The sequence below is a fragment of the Abrus precatorius genome, unplaced genomic scaffold, assembly GCF_003935025.1.
Source record: "Abrus precatorius isolate BTA unplaced genomic scaffold, Abrus_2018 Scaffold4, whole genome shotgun sequence".
NCBI classification, from domain to species: domain Eukaryota; kingdom Viridiplantae; phylum Streptophyta; class Magnoliopsida; order Fabales; family Fabaceae; genus Abrus; species Abrus precatorius.
Genome location: NW_020874384.1, coordinates 610,974 through 630,118, shown reverse-complemented (window position 1 = coordinate 630,118; position 19,145 = coordinate 610,974). Strand labels below are relative to the sequence as shown.

At 35.1% G+C, this 19,145-nt stretch overlaps 3 protein-coding genes across 4 annotated transcripts; 1 reads left to right on the top strand and 2 right to left on the bottom strand.

Annotated features, from left to right (window-relative positions):
• Window positions 1–54: 54 nt before the first annotated feature.
• Window positions 55–967, bottom strand: LOC113865736 (dynein light chain 2, cytoplasmic-like). Its single transcript, XM_027500463.1, has 3 exons — window positions 712–967; window positions 199–493; window positions 55–165 (listed from the first exon to the last, which is right to left on the bottom strand). Exons 1-2 carry the CDS (start codon window positions 847–849, stop codon window positions 302–304), a joined length of 330 nt encoding a protein of 109 aa, XP_027356264.1. The 5' UTR covers window positions 850–967; the 3' UTR covers window positions 55–165; window positions 199–301.
• Window positions 968–8,469: 7,502 nt separating this feature from the next.
• Window positions 8,470–10,845, top strand: LOC113865462. The gene is made up of 2 exons (XM_027500035.1): window positions 8,470–9,153; window positions 10,311–10,845. The coding sequence occupies exons 1-2, from the start codon at window positions 8,707–8,709 to the stop codon at window positions 10,668–10,670; spliced, it is 807 nt and encodes a 268-aa protein (XP_027355836.1). The 5' UTR covers window positions 8,470–8,706; the 3' UTR covers window positions 10,671–10,845.
• An 860-nt stretch (window positions 10,846–11,705) lies between these two features.
• Window positions 11,706–18,788, bottom strand: LOC113865273 (diacylglycerol kinase 5-like). Of its 2 annotated transcripts, none has more exons than XM_027499712.1 (13): window positions 18,654–18,788; window positions 17,841–18,060; window positions 17,615–17,737; window positions 17,366–17,494; window positions 16,825–16,910; window positions 15,869–15,992; window positions 15,271–15,319; window positions 14,954–15,036; window positions 14,410–14,477; window positions 13,650–13,724; window positions 13,085–13,172; window positions 12,839–12,955; window positions 11,706–12,270 (listed from the first exon to the last, which is right to left on the bottom strand). In XM_027499712.1, the coding sequence occupies exons 2-13, from the start codon at window positions 18,051–18,053 to the stop codon at window positions 11,947–11,949; spliced, it is 1,479 nt and encodes a 492-aa protein (XP_027355513.1). In that variant the 5' UTR covers window positions 18,054–18,060; window positions 18,654–18,788; the 3' UTR covers window positions 11,706–11,946. The 2 variants fall into 2 exon arrangements, with proteins under 2 accessions (XP_027355513.1, XP_027355514.1); XM_027499713.1 differs by lacking the exon at window positions 18,654–18,788 and adding an exon at window positions 18,501–18,514 and having other exon boundaries at window positions 11,707–12,270.
• Window positions 18,789–19,145: the final 357 nt, after the last annotated feature.

Genomic DNA, 19,145 nt, shown 5'->3' with positions numbered 1-19,145 from the left:
TTCAATTTCTCTTCTCTAACATAAATATGGACACGGCATGCTACAAAGAGTAACTTCTTTGTCATGTAGACGTGTACAGTAATTTTACCAATCTGAATTAATCAAATACCTAATATGATATTCAGATATTGATGATCCCATATAAATAAATAAATTGACATGTCTCAATTATAGTAGATAATTTAGAGACCTCTAGCAAATTGTTTTTTCCTGAAACCGTGAATTTTGTTCTAGATTTCTATTACATGGAATTAACAAAAATACAGAAGAGTCTAAACTGATGGAAAATTAGGAAATGAATTTATGTCTTGGCTGCCTCTAGTGCTGAGAACTGATTTTCATGTGCCTCTGGAGCACCTGAGCCCCTAAAGAGCAAAATGGCCAAATTGCCTATGCAAAAATAGATGAAACAGCCACAACAGTGAGTCACAAAGGAACCAAAATCAGTGCCTACAATGCACTGCCAACCAGGTCCATGCATCCTGTCAAATTCCTGCAGTAACATCACAAGAAAATATTATCATACTATCAATTACATAACCAAACAAATAAAAGTTTTATAAAAAAGAAAATATTTATCATAACATAATCACAAAAATTATTCAACATATACTTTTCAAGTAACTAAAACCACTTAATAAGAATATTTTCAATCAATATCTTTAAACACTTGTTAGCAAGATTGTTTATTTTATTATTTTTTTAATTTACCTTCTTTATAAATCGGGCTATCTCAATGGCCTCAGTGACATCGAAGAAATCGAGTGCTTTGGATGCTAAATTCAGGGCATCTTGCTGCATAGTCTGAAGCATGTCAGTCTCACCAATCACAGCCTTGCCTTCTAGCATGATGAACTAAAGGAAAATTCACCACAACAAACAATATTGGCAAACAAAGAGAATGGAAATGCTTAAAAATTATAATGAAGCAAAGCAATAAAGCAAAATGAGTCACTTGTAACAAGTTGTAAAGTGCAGATTAAAGAGTAAGCGATGAGAGAGACTATATAGAGTCCAAAAAGGCTAGTGCTAATGGGTCAGCCACGTATGGATTCGCTCTGTGGTCACCAAAAGATGAATTAACCCATTTTATTGAATGGCGACCCAAAAAAAAAGACCCATTATGCATATTGAATGAGAAATAAAACAACACAAAAATCAAAATGTTATATAAGGTAATACATTCTTATAATCCATTAAAATTTATTAAAAAGTATAAATTTGTGAGTGAAATTCATAAAGGTGAGACATACATAATTTTATGATTATCAATATGTTATTAGCAATTAAGATGTAAGTAAAAAGGCGAAATAAATAAAAAGGAAATAAGGGTAGAAATATTATATAAATTTCGTTAATTCATTTACCATATGATAAACACGGTCCCACTGTATCAATCTTATTTTGACAGCTTCTGCATGTGGATCGAGCTTGTCTGTACTATCCTTGGCAGAACATGGACGAGAATGTGAATGAGGATAAGTTACTAGCTTCTGCTGAGCCTAGAAAATGCTGGACACGTGTTCAGTACTCTGTGGCTTTGTCGGCTGATTTTGCCACGTGTGATAATAAAGGTGTGTGATGTGATGGTGCTCTAGTAATTTGTCAAGTTCTGATTATGGTCAATTTGATTTGAAAAATTTTATGGTAGAACTAGAAACCCCATTCCATAGCAGAGACTTTGGACTTGGAGATGTTAGATCCCTTGTAATATTTTCCCAAGGATAAGAAAATTTCATTAATTTTTCAGATGAAGATATTGCACTTTGATCGTTACAAATAGACCTAATGGATTTTAGCATGAGTTTGGTTAGGTTCTTACTTGGTAAACATAGACAGACAAAGTAACAAGCACCACAAAGTGGTTCCATGGCCAGCGATAGCATGATACCATATCCAGGTCGGCATATTCATCTCCATAGTCAGAGGAATATTCATTCCTTTTTTGGTCAAATATATCACCCTATCTATTTTAAAATAAATGTCGTTTTGGTGTATTGTATAAAAATTAAGAAAATCAATTATGCTCCTCAAACTGATAAATCAAACCTTGAAAACTAATGGAGTAAAATGAAATAAGATCATGTCAATTTATAATGTGACATGTTAAATTTAAGTTTTTTGAAATTATCGTCAAAATAAAGTATGTGTACTTATAAAGAGAGAAAAGTTTAAGAAGGCTAACCATTCTTTTGTCATCCTTATTCATCTTTTTGGTGAAACCATGCAAAAATTTTCGTGTTGATTTTAATAATTTTTCCTTTTGTTTAAAAGGGTTTTATTATTGAAATTGAAAAAAATAAGAGAAAAATAAATAAACAATATCTTTTACTTATGTAAATAAGTAAAAAAATAAAAAAAATAGTTATAATATTCATAAAAGCAGTATCTTTTTATAAAAAATATTAGTTTGCAATATCTTTTATAGTATATAATATGCTATTAAATATTAAAAATAAAACATTGCCCCAACTTTAACGCTCCCTTTCCCCCCCTCGTTTTACTACAAAATCATATCCTGAGGAACCTCACTCCCCGATTTTGGTATTCTCCTTCGAGTTGTCCAAAAGGAAGAGAAAAAGTTGTTGAAAAGTCAAAGAAAAAGGGCACATGACAAAGAAAAATGCGTATAATTTCGGTGCCTAACGTGTTTTAAAAATCAAACGTTTCATTTGCTTATAAATACGAAACTCTTCCATTCATTTTATGCATCTCATTTCTGAGAGAACAACTGAAAATATTCAGAGAGCAAAAATAGAGAAAATAGTTTAGCTTCTGGTACATTTGGGTTACGGGTTGTGAATGGTTGTGAGTCATTTTTGAGTGTTTTGTAAACACTGAGTGTATTCCCTTTTCAGTAATATATCTGCAGCAGTCCGGAGACGTAGGCATTATTGGCCGAACTCCGTTATCAATTTTGTGTGTGCAATATTCCACATTTATTTTTCACTTCCACAAATCTGACATTACAAGAAAATTCGGCGTAATTTTCTCAACAACTGGTATCAGAGCTGGTTCAAAATTTCTGCAATTTTTGTGAGGTACTGTTCATGTGAATAGTAAAATTCTGCAATCAACCGTTCACACGAATAGTAAACTCGCAAGTACTGTTCATGTGAATAGTGAATGGTGAATAGTGAATAGTGAAAAATTTGTCAGCATTACAAATTTGTTCACAGACGTGTTCTAAACATAGTGGTATACAGAAATTGTCAGAAACGATTCTGAGAAGAAGTCAGATTTGAGTGGGAGTGATGGACGCAGATGAAGGAAAGGTGAAAATTGAAAAGTTTGATGGTACAGACTTTGGCTTTTGAAAGATGCAAATAGAGGACTATTTGTATCAGAAAGGCATGCATGAACCTCTCACAGGCAAGAAACCAGAGTCTATGAAGGAAGAAGACTGGAAACTTCTGGACAGAAAAGCTCTTGGAGTCATCCGATTAACATTATCCCGTAATGTTGCTTTCAATATAGTAAAAGAAAAGACTACGGTGGATCTTATGAAGGCTCTTGAAAGCATGTACGAAAAGCCGTCAGTCTCAAACAAAGTTCATTTGATGAGGCGGTTGTTCAACTTACGGATGGCAGAAGGCGCCTCAACGGCGCAACATCTAAACGAACTCAACACTGTCACAACCCAATTGAGTTAAGTTGGAATCGATTTTGATGATGAAGTACGGGCTTTAATTCTCTTATCTCCCTTGCCTGAGAGTTGGAATGCTACTGTCACAGCTGTGAGTAGCTCATCGGGAAACAATAAGTTGAAATTTGATGATGTTCGTGATTTGGTTCTCAGTGAAGAAATCCGGCGTAGAGAGTCGGGTGAATCATCAACCTCTTCAGTATTGCATATAGAGTCAAGAGGCAGAAGTTCAACCAGAGGAAGAGGACGCAGTAAATCAAAGGTGAGGCGTTCCAAGTCCAGAAATCATCATAGCTCCAACAACTCTAAGACTATTGAGTGTTGGAATTGCGGGAAGACAGGACACTACAAAAATCAGTGCAGGAGTGCACCGAAGACTCAGGAGGCGAAAGACGAGGCAAATGTTGCTTCCACCTGGAAGAGATGATGCGTTGATATGTTCTTTAGAGAGCAAGGAAGAGTCTTGGGTGTTAGACTCTGGAGCATCTTTTCATGCCACTTCGCAGAGAGAATTCTTCAAGAACTATGTTCTTGGAAACCTTGGTAAAGTTTATCTTGGTAATGACCAATCATGTGAGATTGTGGGCAAATGTATAGTGAAGATTAAGTTGAATGGGTCTGTATGGGAATTGAAAAATGTCAGACATATTCCCGACCTAACGAAAAACTTAATCTCAGTAAGCCAATTGGCCAGTGAAGGTTACACAACAGTCTTCCACGGTGATAATTGGAAGATTTCAAAGGGTGCAATGGTAATTGCTCGTGGCAAAAAGAGTGGTACTCTTTATAAGACAGCAGGAGCATGTCATCTGATTGCAGTTGCAGCATATGAAAATCCCAATCTATGGCACCAGAGACTAGGCCATATGAGTGAGAAAGGGATGAAAATCATGCACTCAAACGGTAAGCTACCAGGTCTTCAGTCAGTAGAAATTGACATGTGTGAAGACTGTATACTTGGAAAACAAAAACAAGTCAGCTTTCAGACAAGTGGAAGAACCCCAAAGAAGGAAAGACTCGAGCTTGTTCACTCTGATGTTTGGGGTCCAACATCTGTTCCATCCATTAGTGGAAAGCAATACTTTGTGACTTTTATCGATGATCACTCCAGAAAGGTATGGGTATACTTTCTGAAATATAAGTCTGAAGTATTTGAGGCTTTCAAGATGTGGAAAGCCATGGTTGGAAATGAAACAGGATTGAAGATTAAAAAGATCAGAACCGACAATGGTGGTGAATATGAAGACACCAGATTCAAGAAGTTTTGCTATGAGCACGGGTTCAGAATGGAGAGGACCGTGCCAGGTACGCCTCAACACAATGGTGTAGCTGAGCGTATGAATCGAACGTTGACTGAAAGAGCCAGAAGCTTGCGTGTGCAGTCAGGCTTACCAAAGCAGTTCTGGGCAGAAGCAGTCAACACAGCAGCTTACTTGATCAACCGAGGTCCATCGGTACCATTGGAGCACAAAATACCAGAAGAGGTATGGAGTGGAAAAGAGGTAAAACTCTCACATCTTAGAGTTTTTGGCTGTGTAGCATATGTGCACATTAATGATCAAGGCAGGAGTAAGCTTGATCCCAAATCAAAGAAGTGCACTTTCATCGGTTATGGTGAAGATGAGTTTGGCTACCGCCTATAGGATGATGAAAACAGAAAGATGATCCGCAGCAGAGATGCAATCTTCAATGAAAGAGTGATGTACAAGGACAAGCATAGCATAAGCGCCAACAATGCAGAACAGATTGAGCCAGTGTATGCAGAAGTGGATGATGTCCTAGAAAATCCTATAGTTGAGAATCCTCAGTCAGAGGAATCAACTGAAGAGAACAGTGAGCAGCAGTCTGACACATCAGAGGCTCTTATTTCAACTCCTGTATTGAGAAGGTCTTCTCGACCTCATGTGCCTAACAGGAGATATATGGATTACATGTTGTTGACTGATGGAGGAGAGCCTGAAGATTATGTAGAAGCATGTCAGACTATAGATGCCAATAAGTGGGAGCTTGCTATGAAAGACAAGATGAAGTCTTTGATCTCCAACCAGACATGGGAACTAGCTGAGTTACCTATGGGAAAGAAGGCACTTCACAACAAATGGGTGTATCGGGTGAAGGAGGACCATGATGGCTCCAAAAGATACAAAGCCCGACTAGTTGTCAAAGGATTTCAGCAAAAAGAAGGAGTTGACTACACTGAAATCTTTGCTCCAGTTGTAAAGCTCAATACTATCAGGTCTGTCTTAAGTATTGTGGCTAGTGAAGAGCTCTATCTTGAGCAATTGGACGTGAAGACTGCATTTCTTCATGGAGACTTAGATGAGGAGATCTACATGCACCAACCTGAAGGTTTTTCAGAAGAAAAGAAGGATATGGTGTGCAAATTGAAAAAGAGCTTGTACGGCCTGAAACAAGCTCCTAGACAGTGGTATAGGAAGTTCAAAAGCTTTATGTACAAGGAAGGTTTCCAGAAGTGCAATGCTGATCACTGTTGTTTCTTCAAGAGGTATAAGTCCAGCTATATCATATTGCTACTTTATGTTGATGACATGTTAGTAGCAGGATCAGATATGAAAGACATCAGAAATTTAAAGATGCAGTTGTCAAAAGAATTTGACATGAAGGACTTAGGCCCAGCAAAGAAGATTCTTGGAATGCAAATCACGAGAGATAAGCAAAAAGGAGTTTTGCAGTTATCTCAGGCGGAGTACATCAATCGTGTTTTACAAAGATTCAACATGGGCAAGGCCAAGCCAGTTAGCACACCTTTGGCCAGTCACTTTTTCCTATCCAAGGATCAGTCCCCTCAGACGGAGGAAGAAAGAAACTTCATGGCTAAGATTCCATATGCTTCAGCCATTGGAAGTTTGATGTACGCAATGATACGTACTAGGCCAGACATTGGCCATGCAGTAGGAGTTGTAAGCAGGTTTATGGCAAATCTAGGAAAAGCTCATTGGGAAACAGTCAAGTGGATTTTGAGGTATCTACGAGGCACAACAAAGAAGTGTTTGTACTTTGAAAAAGGAGAATTAAAAGTACAAGGCTATGTAGATGCAGACTTCGGAGGTGAAGTCGATCACCGAAGAAGTACCACCGGTTACATTTTTACTGTTGGTACTACAGCTGTCAGTTGGATGTCGCGGATACAGAAGATTGTTGCTTTATCCACTACAAAAGCTGAGTATGTAGCAGTAACAGAAGCTAGTAAAGAGTTGATATGACTTCAAGGTTTGTTAACAGAGCTGAGATTCATCCAAGAGAGGAGTGTTTTGCACAGTGACAGTCAGAGTGCAATACATCTGGCAAAAAAATTCAGCATTTCACTCTAAAACCAAGCACATTGATATACGTTATCACTTCATCAGATCTCTGCTTGAGGATGAGGTGTTGACATTGAAAAAGATTGTAGGAAGCAAGAACACAGCAGACATGCTAACAAAGGTGGTGATCATTGACAAACTGAAGTTGTGTTCAACTTCAGTTGGCCTGCTAGAATAACAGACCAGAAAAGACTGCTGCATTGATTGAGGTGTGAAGACAGATTGAAATCAGTCTTCAAGTGGGAGATTGTTGAAAAGTCAAAGAAAAAGGGCGCATGACAAAGAAAAATGCGTACAATTTCGGTGCCTAACGCGTTTTGAAATTCAGTGCCTAACGCGTTTTGAAAATCAAACGTTTCATTTGCCTATAAATACGAAGCTCTTCCATCCATTCTATGCATCTCATTTCTGAGAGAACAACTGAAAATATTCAGAGAGCAAAAATAGAGAAAATAGTTTAGCTTCTGGTACAATTGGGTTACGGGTTGTGAATGGTTGTGAGTCATTTTTGAGTGTTTTGTAAACACTAAGTGTATTCCCTTTTCAGTAATATATCTGCAGCAGTCCGGAGACGTAGGTATTATTGGCCGAACTCCGTTATCAATTTTGTGTGTGCAATATTCCACATTTATTTTTCACTTCCACAAATCTGACATTACAAAAAAATTCGGCGTAATTTTCTCAACAAAAGTTTTGCACAAAATTGTTCGTCAAATTTGTTTCAGTTATAAACAGTAGGTAAAGATTAATTTTGAATCTTTTAAAATCATGTGAATGCAAATGAAGCGTTAATCCACACATGTTACTAAGGAGAGAAAGATGAAAAAAGTTTATTTCCAAATTGAAGTAGCATTCATTGATAACAAAGCATTGTTTTCTGTTGGCTCCTTAATGATATATACTAAGATAAGATATATATCAAATTAAAGCAATGGGCACGTAATTGTGAGTAATTTTATTCAAATTAAAAACAAATACGAAAGTGTTGTGAGATCCTAGAGGTTGCAAGTTGCAATCCCCACCCACCATAAAAGGGACAAGTTTGTGTTCCTTATACTTTTATACACTTTCATTAATACAGATTCCTTGCAACACCCGCCATTGGTGTTGGATTCGTTGTTGAGTTGGTGATCTGTGACACCTGTTATCACCATATAATATTATTATTTAATACAAAGTACCACCCAAATGTAACATTGACCACCCAACGTGCATGCCACCGACACAACCGTGTTCATAACGTAACCTATGTCACCTAATCCTGTAATCTTTTTACAATTCAAAATATAAAACCATATAATATAATAAACAAATTGTAAAATGTAAAACTTGTTATTTTTTATCATACATGGTCTAAATAATAGTATATCAAAAATAAAGATTATATTTAAAAACATAAAAATTAAGTTTATACTGTATGATAATAAAAAATAAATATAAAAGAAAATAATTGTTGTCCAATAATAGTAGATATATTTTCCATGAAACAACTACAAAACATTGAATATTAAAAAATCAAAACCCCATTGCTCTTCTTATTAACACTACGCATCTTCTTCGCCACCTTTCTTTCTTCACCCTCCATCGCTATTACCATTCCCATTCCCTTATTAACACTACAACACTTTCTTTCTCTTTATTCTTTTCCCTTTCTTTCTCAAAATTTCCTTTCTTTGCATCTAACAATCCAAAACTACTCATTTCACACCCAGTCGCCACCGTTGATCGGCAAAGGCGATGGCGCCGCGTCTCTGGTCCTGCTTCGGCAGCAAGGGCAATCGCGGCGACGCCGTCGAGCGCCACGTCACGGCTGATCTCACGGCGGAGGAAATGAAGCGCGGTGGCGCGGTGGTGGTGGAGATGTTCTCGTCGCAGGGGTGCACGACGTCGCCGGCGGCAGAGCTGGTGCTGTCGCGGCTTGGAAGAGGTGACTTCAAACTTGAGGTTCCGGTGGTGGTGTTGGCCTTCCACGTGGACTATTGGGACTATATGGGATGGAAGGACCCTTTTGGGTCGAGCCAATGGACCGTTAGACAGAAGGCCTATGTTGAGTCTCTTGGGCTTGACACCATTTTCACGCCCCAGGTTGTGGTCCAAGGTAAGGCCCATTGTGTTGGAAATGACGAGAACGCCCTTATCAATGCCATCACTGACGCTCCTAGATTCCCTGCTCCAACCTTCCAGGTTAGCGTTGCTCTCTCTTTTCTTAAAGTATTATTTGAACTTTTTAAGGCATTTCCTAGTGAAGTTTACTTACAATTAACTTAATGCGTATTTGAATTTAAACAAGATTTTATGTTTAAATTATTATAGATCTATGCTTGATTTAATACTATTAGTTATAATGGATTTTTTTTATGTTGAGGTTTATGAAGGGACAATAATTAATGTTGTTATATGCTCTGAGAGAACCAATTGTTTTGCGAATATGGATGTCTATGCTTTACACCTATGTCTACTTTTTATTTTGATGAGGCTGTTTAAACAGAAAGTAAATTGGTTTTAATTTGGAAGGCCAGATTTGGTAGGTAGGAAAATCAGTTTGGCCAAAAACACAAGGAAGAAAGATTCGTGGGACATGGAACTCCTAGCTTTATTATTAGTCAGTTGTATTTTAAAATTTTGTTCATGTACTTTTCTTTATTGTTGATTAGCATAAGCCAGTGAATTTTTTAGGTGCCAAATGTTTAATATTGAAGTGTCTAAAATTTACATTTACCATTTCAAGAAATGCTTATTCTAATGATAATAGATGATTAAAATCTAAGGCATTCCTCAAGAAAATAACAAATGTTGCTTAAAAGCCGCCACAACAACATCACTTCAAACTGAAGTAAATTAGAATACTATCAGGTAGATCCAAAACAGATGTTGACGTGTGATTTTCAATCACAATGCTCTCATCCCACCCAACACCAAGTGAGATCAATTGCACACCTAACACAAGTAAGAGTTGCATCAAAGGCATCCTCTGAAACCAACCCCATAACTAACTGTTTCATACACGCTTGTCAAATAAATAACTGTTTCACACACACACACACACACACACACACACACACCCCTTAAAATCTACCAACAAAAATCTGTAACTTTTAGGGTCTATTTGGTGGACTTGACAGAACAGGAAAGAATAAGATGAGAGTTGGATTTCATACATTTGCTTGTTTCTGGTTGTACCATTGAGTGATGAAACATGCCAACCAATCATGCAAAGAATGTCATGTCTATGAAAGAGTATATTCATAAATATGCAAGAACTTTGTGTATTTGTTTGTTGTTTGTCGTTTTTTCTTTTCAAAATCCAGTATTGTTAATTAAGCAAATTGTATTTCTATCAGGCAACATTCACCAGGCCTGCACCAGATTCATTGCAAGTGTCTCTAACAGGAGCATTGAGGACTAAGGTGGACAGTGATGGCGCCAATGTCATGGTAGCGTTATATGAAAGTGGTTTGGTTACCGACTGTCCAAGAGGGGAGAACAAAGGGCGTGTTCTGTCCAATGATTACGTCGTTAGAAAGTTCGAAAAGCTCTGCACTGTCAAAGACATCTCTGCCAAGAAAACAGTGTCAGGAACGGTTAATTTTTCGTTGTGGGAAGGATTCAACGGCAGCAAATGTGGTTTGGCTGTCTTTGTTCAGAGCAGTTCGCACCAGATTTTTGGTTCAGAGAGTTTTCAGCTGCCGGATGATATATGATGTTGATATTGATTCGTTAGTTTTATTTGTTATGGTTGCTATTATCATTTTCCGGTTGCATTGTTGTTTGTTTAGGCTGTGTACAGATTGTGTTCTGATTCTATAAATAGGAGATGAAGAGAGAAGTTTAAAGTTGTGGGGTACACAATTTTATTGATTGCATTTGGAGATTGACACTAATATTGAATCCGTTGTCTTCTATCTAATTGCTGTTAGTTTTATTCGATTTCTCAGATTTAATTGCTTGCACCTGCTAGCTTGTTGCGATGTCAACTTTCCCTACTGCTTTGTCCTTGCATGTTCCATCCCAATTTTTTTTTCAATTTTAGTATTTGAACGATTAAAAATTAACATCCTATTCAACTATTTTATTCTTACTTTTTTCCTTATATCTTTTTTTCATATATATATATATATATATATATATATATATATATATATATATATATCTCTGTGTGTGTGTGTGAAAGAACAAATAACATTTTTTTTTTTGTTTAAAGATATTGTTTAATTTATATTCTTTCGTTTTTATTTATGTCAAAAAATTATATACATTAAGAAATTCAATCATTTTTTAAATTTAATTACTAAATTTTCTAATTAATTCTTTATTGATGAATTTTTTTTCTTTTGAAGTACTCAAATAATATAAATATTTTATATGGACAAAAAGATATTTAATGAAAAAAAATAAGAATTTCTTTTTGTTTTCCTCTCTCCAAATTGATAAATAAGAAGGGAGGTAATTTTGCCCAACTTTAGCAAAAGAAATGGATCAAGATTCAGTACGGTTAAAAAGGGTTATGGTGAATCGGTGATGCAGACGAATGCAAAGTACTAATATTTTACGATGTTTTGCATTTTTTAACCATGTGCCAAGAAGCTAATATCTTGTGCCCAAAATTTTGTTTTTTAATAATTGTTTGTTACACACCCAATGCCTAACGGATCACACACTTTGGACAATGTTAAAATATTTAAATTAATTAAAAATATGGGTAAAACATTCTTTATAACACTTGAACAATTTTTAATAAAATATTAGAGTCTATTCAATTTGAATGTCAAAGTATCCACAAATGTTTAATTTTACAAACATCACTATGATCATGAAATTTAGTTGAAGAAATGTAAAAACAACCCAAAAGGCCTGGACCCTAAAAAACAATTAAGAAAAATGATATACATAGAAGATAATTACATTCCCACCCTTTCATTTCTACCATAATTGCCTTTGTACAACCCAACACTGAGCAATGCTACTGCTCTCTTTACACTAACTTATACGAGCTATATCAATTTCACCAGAATATTTGAATGTGTCAGCTGCACCAAATTTGCGTCTTTCTTCACAATCTTCTTGTGATTCTTCATCATTACTATCATCTTCTTCCTGGTTTACCATGGGTGAGGAGGGATCATGCATACTTTTAGAACGGCACAATGGGGTGGCAAGCATGTTAACTTGACCATGGTGCGATATCTCAACAACAACTGTGTCATCATCTTTTGGAAGGGGTTGTTTCCATGGCTCTCCGTCAATTCTCATGAATGTAGAGTCAGCTGCACCCTTATGAAACTCAAAACGGATTCTGCTTGTCTGCATGGTGATAGCAGCATAGAAAAATAAGTTTCAACCAAAATAAAAGAGAGAGAGAAACAAAAATGATTATATCATTGGTTCTACATTTTTTTATCATTGATCACATGATTTTTTTAAGTGATTATGTAACTTCCAATAACTTAACCATTCATGTATAGTTATACATTTCAAATTTATCTCTCACTCTTATAACAAATGAGACTCTCATTAGATGCATTTTCCCTCTCTCTCTATATATATATTAAAAAAATTAAAATGTTTTTATTTTTTTATATTTTAACGAATTTTTCATTTGTTTTTATGCTTTAGATCTTTATATTTGTCCAACTAAAGTGTTTTGGTCCCTCTAGTTGACATTTTCACACAAATAATTGACGTGTGGCAGTTTCTTCATTAGCCATTTCATTATTCAATGGTAATTGGTCATTAAGGACTCAAAGTGTTGCCTTCAGAAAAATTAAGGGGTAAAACTTAAGAGAAGAAAAACATACTAAAACTAAAAGCTCGTAAAAATATAGGGATCAACATAGAATATTGTTATGATGATAAAACCGAGAAGTCTTACCTGTGCCAAACGAGTGCCGTGTCCATTTGGTGCAAACAAAACAAGACCATGCCAAGCATCTCTAAAACCGACTACCTCAAATAGGCCATCATCCACATAGGGAACAGTCAGGTCTCTCTGACAGGCAAAATTAGATAAATATCCAATCAAATTCCCCACATAAATCTGCCAAAGTTCTTAACAAATATGTGCAGCAAAAGATACATGAAACATTGAGAAAAGAGTGATACGAAATTTGGCACTTACATAAATTGATTTCTTTCTGTTTGGTTTTCCCCAAGGATTGAGTCCACCAGAAAAGCTGGGCAAATTGAGGCAAACTATTGATCGTATGCTGTATATAAATATTAAACGTTTGAGTTAGTATGAAGCTCCATAAAATTATAGCCGGGTAATAGGTCCCATTTACTTTCTTCTTTTGCATCATTCCTATATCTTATATTGCTTTTTTTTTTTATCAAGACATCCTATAAATATCTTTAAACTCAACTGCCAACAAAATGCTCAAAAACAATAAAAAATTCATATCTATCACTAGTAAATCTCACTAGAGAACCAAAGAAAAAAATTGTAGTTTGATAATGTATAAAATCTCATGGGAAGCCTAATTACATAATTGAAATAAATTGATTCAAAAAAAGAGAATACTAGAAGATGTTAACTCATCAAGATATTGGATGTCCATTAAAGTACCATTAAGTTTCATTAATGTTTTTAGTATACGATAGATTTATTGAATTCAGACAAATGCAAAATGTTTTATAAAAATATACGCTGCGATAATCCATAAATCCATATTTGAAAGCGTTACCTCCGAGGTATGTGGAGATCTTCCCAGTGACCTTGCTTTTTCATTATCTTAACCTTTGTCAGCTGAGCAATATTCCTGTGTCAAAATTTAAATATTCTGAATTAGACTACCATGACAGATGGCAAATTCTAAACTCAACACCACATAATTCAGAATAAAAAATAAAAAAAAACAGGAAACCAGAAATATCCCAACAGAAACTAGCATTTCTTCATTTATGACTTCATCTTGACTCAAGATATTATAAGCAGTGTCACCATTAAATCATAATATCATTGATAGTTATTCCTGTTTCAGCTTAGTATCAAAGAATCATAACTATTAAGTAAATATGAGGTAATGTTTGTAACTTAAGCACTGTCTTCGTTTTCTTATATGCTATACCTGACTTCATCTGATACAGAAAATTTAGATGAATAAACAAAGAGGAAATTTCATGCTGGATCAACTCTATCATTTTCTTAAAATTCATTTTGCTCACTGTATCTTTCATAACAGTGGCAAGTGACTAAGCAAGGGCTGCCAATACACAGCAACTGAACAGCTTATCAAAGAAAATAAAAGCATGTGAACAAAAGCCAAGTCTTTTACACCAAACACACCTCAGCTTTAGCAATAGAACTGTTTAGGAACAAGAAAAATAGATGTAATCACTTTGTTAAATGTTATTATTAAATGCTTCTCATATTAATAAATTGTAATAATTTCTTCCAGAATGAACTCAAAAGTAATACAAATTGGTGCCTCTTTGATAACTAACCGTGAAGAAGATTGATGCAGAGAAGCAAAGAACCATCCTTGTGTACATACATGCTTCATATAGGCACTCTGGTTACCAGAAAAAAGCATAATGAGAGGGTCAATTATTGACAATAGTGTACACCAAACATACCTCATATAGCTTCAAAATCTAATGATATATGGAATTGATCAAATGATAAGTAACTAGTTAATAAAAATCCACAAATTGTTGAGTGACTTGATAATTGGAATTTGTCTTGAATAAATAAATTCCAGGACATTAAAACTAGAAGTAAATGGTAACAACTGAACATTTAAAATAAGTTCAGACACACAATATTTTGTCCATGGCCATCAGATAACAAATGCTCAAATAATTTGGAAAATACATAGCAAACAGAAAGATATTAAATTTTATTCATGAATAGAAAATTTGCTATAATCATCTATAGCTATTTTGTGCTTTGTTGACTATAACTTCCAAATATCTTGTACAGCTATATGGATATAAAACTAAAAGCAATAAAATTAATGAAATATGTTATATGTGAGGAATTTGGTACCTGATTATATAACTGATTTTTAAACTTTTCTGGATGTAACTTCCTCTCAGAATGAAATGCATAGGATACTTGAGCATCCATTCCTGCAATAGAATGAATACAAGTTTTTATGGCATACTGGCTAGTTGCACTAATCTAATAGCTTTAAAATTTGTATTTAAGCCTTCATCCCCAAAATTCATGTTGCCCCGGGCCAATACTGTGTTACCCAACTTCAGCAGCTCAAGGTAAAAAAATTTCCAATACACACAGTATCAAAATTTCAGAAATGCACTTGCCATCAACCCAAATGATCAAGACAAGTTTGATTTTCTTACCCATGCTAAAGTAGTTCCAAAATCCCCCACGGTAAGTGTGGTAACCCTCCTGTCAACAGAACAATTCACTGATAAAGCATGTATAGAATTTGAAGTAAATGGAAATATCAAGGACTTGTAGACAGGAAATGCTAAAGAAATAAAAGCTTAGCACTGCAATTGCTTGATTCTGTTTTGAATCACTTTTGCTATTCCTATGCCATTGAAATTTAGGTTTCCTATTTCATATTCATTTGATTACCAAGTAATCTCTTTTATTTTTTTTTCCTACAAGTACTTATTAGGAAGTTGATCCAAATTGATCCTCTGTCTACCATAGTAGCTTTTCTAATTGTCTTCTATAATACTTTAATTTCTATGAATGTCTACCATACATAAGATTTTGTGGTGTCCAATCAGAAGTCATATTCCTGACAGAGACCAGAGTTTTCAATAATATTTTTGAAAACAGAAGTTATCTGAAATTAATTATAGCAAACTAACTAATTTTCATCAAATTATAAGCTTACAACAGCAATAATTTCCTGAACATAAATTTATTGGCACAAATAATTATGCACATGCGTCAAAAGTTACAAAAAAAAAGTATAAAACTCACCATGTTTAGTTTATCTGTTGAAGAGACACGATGAAATGCATGCATAGCATGAGGCAGCTCAAGGGGTGCAATAGGGTCACATGAACCCTCTTTTGGAGCCTTCATTCTCATTATAATATGCCAGCTGAACAAAATATGATCGTTTAGAAATATAATTAAAGCACAGTCAAAGAAATTTATCAGTGGCAAAAAATAACCAACAAAAGATGCTAACTATGTTTTGTTCATCATTTTGTACATGCATCAAGTTCCTATTTGGAAATGCTGGATATAGCGGAAATCAGAGTAGCCGACATCCAATTTCCACACTAGCAAATCATACAAAACCATGGGTATATATTTGATTGGGCAACAAGGTTAGTAGATATGAAATTGACCTCGCTAAAATCTCGAAAACCAAAGATGGTTAACATCAAAAAGTAAACTAATGGCATAACAAACTCAGTACATGATGTAATGTACTTAAAAACAAAACAAAATGCATGACAAACCTAACACATGATGATGCCTCTTATCCACATGTCACATGATAAAGTATCCTGTCCAGTCCTCAGTTATTCCAAAAGAAATCAAGAATGCTACTGAAGGCCAAAAATCCTATATTTGTTTTTAACGTACATCAGATCTTGGAACCTAAATGACAAATGGGTATAGTAAAATAAAAGAGGACAGGAAGGAAAATATCATAAATATAAAAAGAAAAACCAACCCTATACAAATGCAACCAAAACAACCCATGTTAAAATACTGGAAGCCTATCATCAAATATATAATTGTCTCTCACAAGTCTCACACACACTTCTTACAATGTAGATGCAACTTTTGTTCCCATCACATTTGTGTACAGTTAAACCAAAGTCCCCTGATGTCTTTACAGTAATATATTGAATTTTGTTCACATTTTTGTATGAGGTTTCACTAATATGAAAATTCAAATTAATAAAATGAGTAAATACCTATCTATTTTCATTTCCCTTGCGGCTCTTACTTCATTTAGGAATGACATCACTGACTGAAGATCTGTTGCCGGATTTTTCTTTCCCTGTGAATGAAAATATCATTTTAACTACATACATAACTCACACTAATTCCAGCACAGAACAAAACCTTACATCTGACCATAACTAAAAAGGAACATCACTCCTAACCTGATATATGAGCTTAACATTTTCTCAACATTTTCAGAACATCCACATCCGCATGCAATAAATTGATAATTGGTAAAAGTTGCAAAATATCCAAGAAAAAACAACCAGGCATAGTTTGCACCATGGTAATCAAAATTGTCCAATTCACAATTCAAGAATTAGAGTCGCAATTCATCATTTGGATAACAATTTGATACGTATGGTACTATGGTTTATTCCAGAAAATGTAAACAGAATGATCACTGATCCAAGTGATTACAATAAGATAAAGAAATGTTCAAATCTATGAATTATTGAAATCATGAAATTATTAAGTCAACCAGATTGAGTAAACAGAAAAATAAAATACCCATCCAAATGCAAAAGGGAGATTATTTCCCGTCCCCAACGGCACCGTCGCAATCGGTGGTGGCTGAGGTAATCTAAGGTCAGATATTACTCCAAGAAGCCAGCTTGCAGTGCCATCTCCACCCGCAACCTGATTTTCAGTAATCCATTAGGAATCAAGAATAAAAAAAAACATTGCAACATGAATCTGCTTCCATGCTTCAAGGACATCAGAATTTGAAAGCATAGCAAAGCAAAGCAATCAACTTACAATTATTCTCAATCTGTTCTGAATTTCAGCCGCGAAATTATCTTCATTGTACTTTAGCATCTCCAAATTAGCATAAAGCCTATGCAGCACCTTATCTGGAGCATCTTTTCCCAAATCAAAAACCTGGTAAATAAATTTCCTTAGCATCATCAAACAGCTTGTCTCATTCCATCTCATAACAATTTCAAATAATATGAACCACTTGCAAAAATGAAAAAACATGTACCTGGTTTTTGTTAAGAAGTGAACTATAGGTAACAAGAAGTTCCGCTCCAAGTTGACCACCACTTTTGGTGTTTATGAAAACAATAACAGGACACGCTGGTACATGCGAAACACTTCTTACCTCAGACCCTGCGACTAATATGTAATTCGGAATACAGAACTCCTCCAATGTTCTAATATAGTTACCATCATCCATTTCCATTTCCATTTCCATTTCACAACTGCATATTTTTATCAAAACAAAAAATCAAATTCAAGTTAAAAACATCAATAAGCTTCCTGGCAGCACACCGTTGAAATAATAATTAAGAAAACAGATTTTTTATTATGTATATCAATATTAATAACATTAAATACTATATGTTTTTTAAATAAAAATTTACTGTCCATGAATTTCTTTTCGCATGTCCTCACACCCACAATAGAAAAATCATAAAAAAAGTTAAATTAAAAGAAAAATCAAACAAAAACATGGTAATGACGATCCACCACCACCTCCTAACAAGGGAACGAAAAATCGAACCCTTGCAATGTCTGGCCAACATATTGCTTGAACAACACGAAAGTTAGTTACGCGTGTTGTTTGTTATGGCCGTTTTACACTTTCCACCAACTTCAAAAAAAAAAAAAAAAAAGAAGCTAACAAAGCGAAAGAGAAGACCTTTCTAACAGCAAAAAGAGTACAAAACAGAAAACACAGCTTCCATCATTGACAGAACCAGATTCGCAAAACAGTGCAAACAGGAATCACACGACGACGTGCAGTGCTGCAAAGAGAATTAGAAAAGGGAAAAGGAAAAGAAAGATGCTTTACCGAAACGGTATTTGCGTAATGGTTTTTGAGGGAAGATATTGAGAATGATCCAAACAAACAGTGCTTAGTTTAGTTGGTGAAGCAACGGTGGATTCCTTCGAAAATAACTGAGGAAATGCGCGATATGATATGATATGATATGAGAAGAAGAGAAAGATTTATTTGATTATATAGAGTTGGGGATTGAGTGGGGTCACCACTCCTCATTCCTCAACCTTTCTGTTGAATGTGAGAAGACCAAGTCATGAAATCCCTGCTATGTTTTGCCACGTCACGCCTCCCTCATGATTCGTGGGCCCCGCTGCTCCACGGAATCACCGTGACGAGGAAATTTCCAAGCTCTTTTTTTTTTTTTTAGAAATTATATTAATGATATTTTTAATTAAAAATTTGTAAGGGAAATGTAAAGTTGGGGGCCACACGTATTTGTCCAGTGAAAAAGAACGCGCTTGCAATGGCCGCTATTCTGCTTCAGCCACATTTATGTTCCAT

What these genes read in the sequence shown, in the direction of transcription:
- LOC113865736 (XM_027500463.1), bottom strand. Translation starts at nt 849, where the DNA reads ATGCTAGAAGGCAAGGCTGTGATTGGTGAGACTGACATGCTTCAGACT. An exon ending in TAGCCCGATTTATAAAGAAG is followed by an intron (nt 494 to 711) that starts GTAAATTAAAAA and finishes ATGTTACTGCAG; the next exon opens with GAATTTGACAGGATGCATGG.
- LOC113865462 (XM_027500035.1), top strand. Translation starts at nt 8,707, where the DNA reads ATGGCGCCGCGTCTCTGGTCCTGCTTCGGCAGCAAGGGCAATCGCGGC. An exon ending in TCCCTGCTCCAACCTTCCAG is followed by an intron (nt 9,154 to 10,310) that starts GTTAGCGTTGCT and finishes TATTTCTATCAG; the next exon opens with GCAACATTCACCAGGCCTGC.
- LOC113865273 (XM_027499712.1), bottom strand. Translation starts at nt 18,053, where the DNA reads ATGGAAATGGAAATGGAAATGGATGATGGTAACTATATTAGAACATTG. An exon ending in AGAACAGATTGAGAATAATT is followed by an intron (nt 17,495 to 17,614) that starts GTAAGTTGATTG and finishes ACTGAAAATCAG; the next exon opens with GTTGCGGGTGGAGATGGCAC. An exon ending in AGGGAAATGAAAATAGATAG is followed by an intron (nt 15,993 to 16,824) that starts GTATTTACTCAT and finishes TATTTTGTTCAG; the next exon opens with CTGGCATATTATAATGAGAA.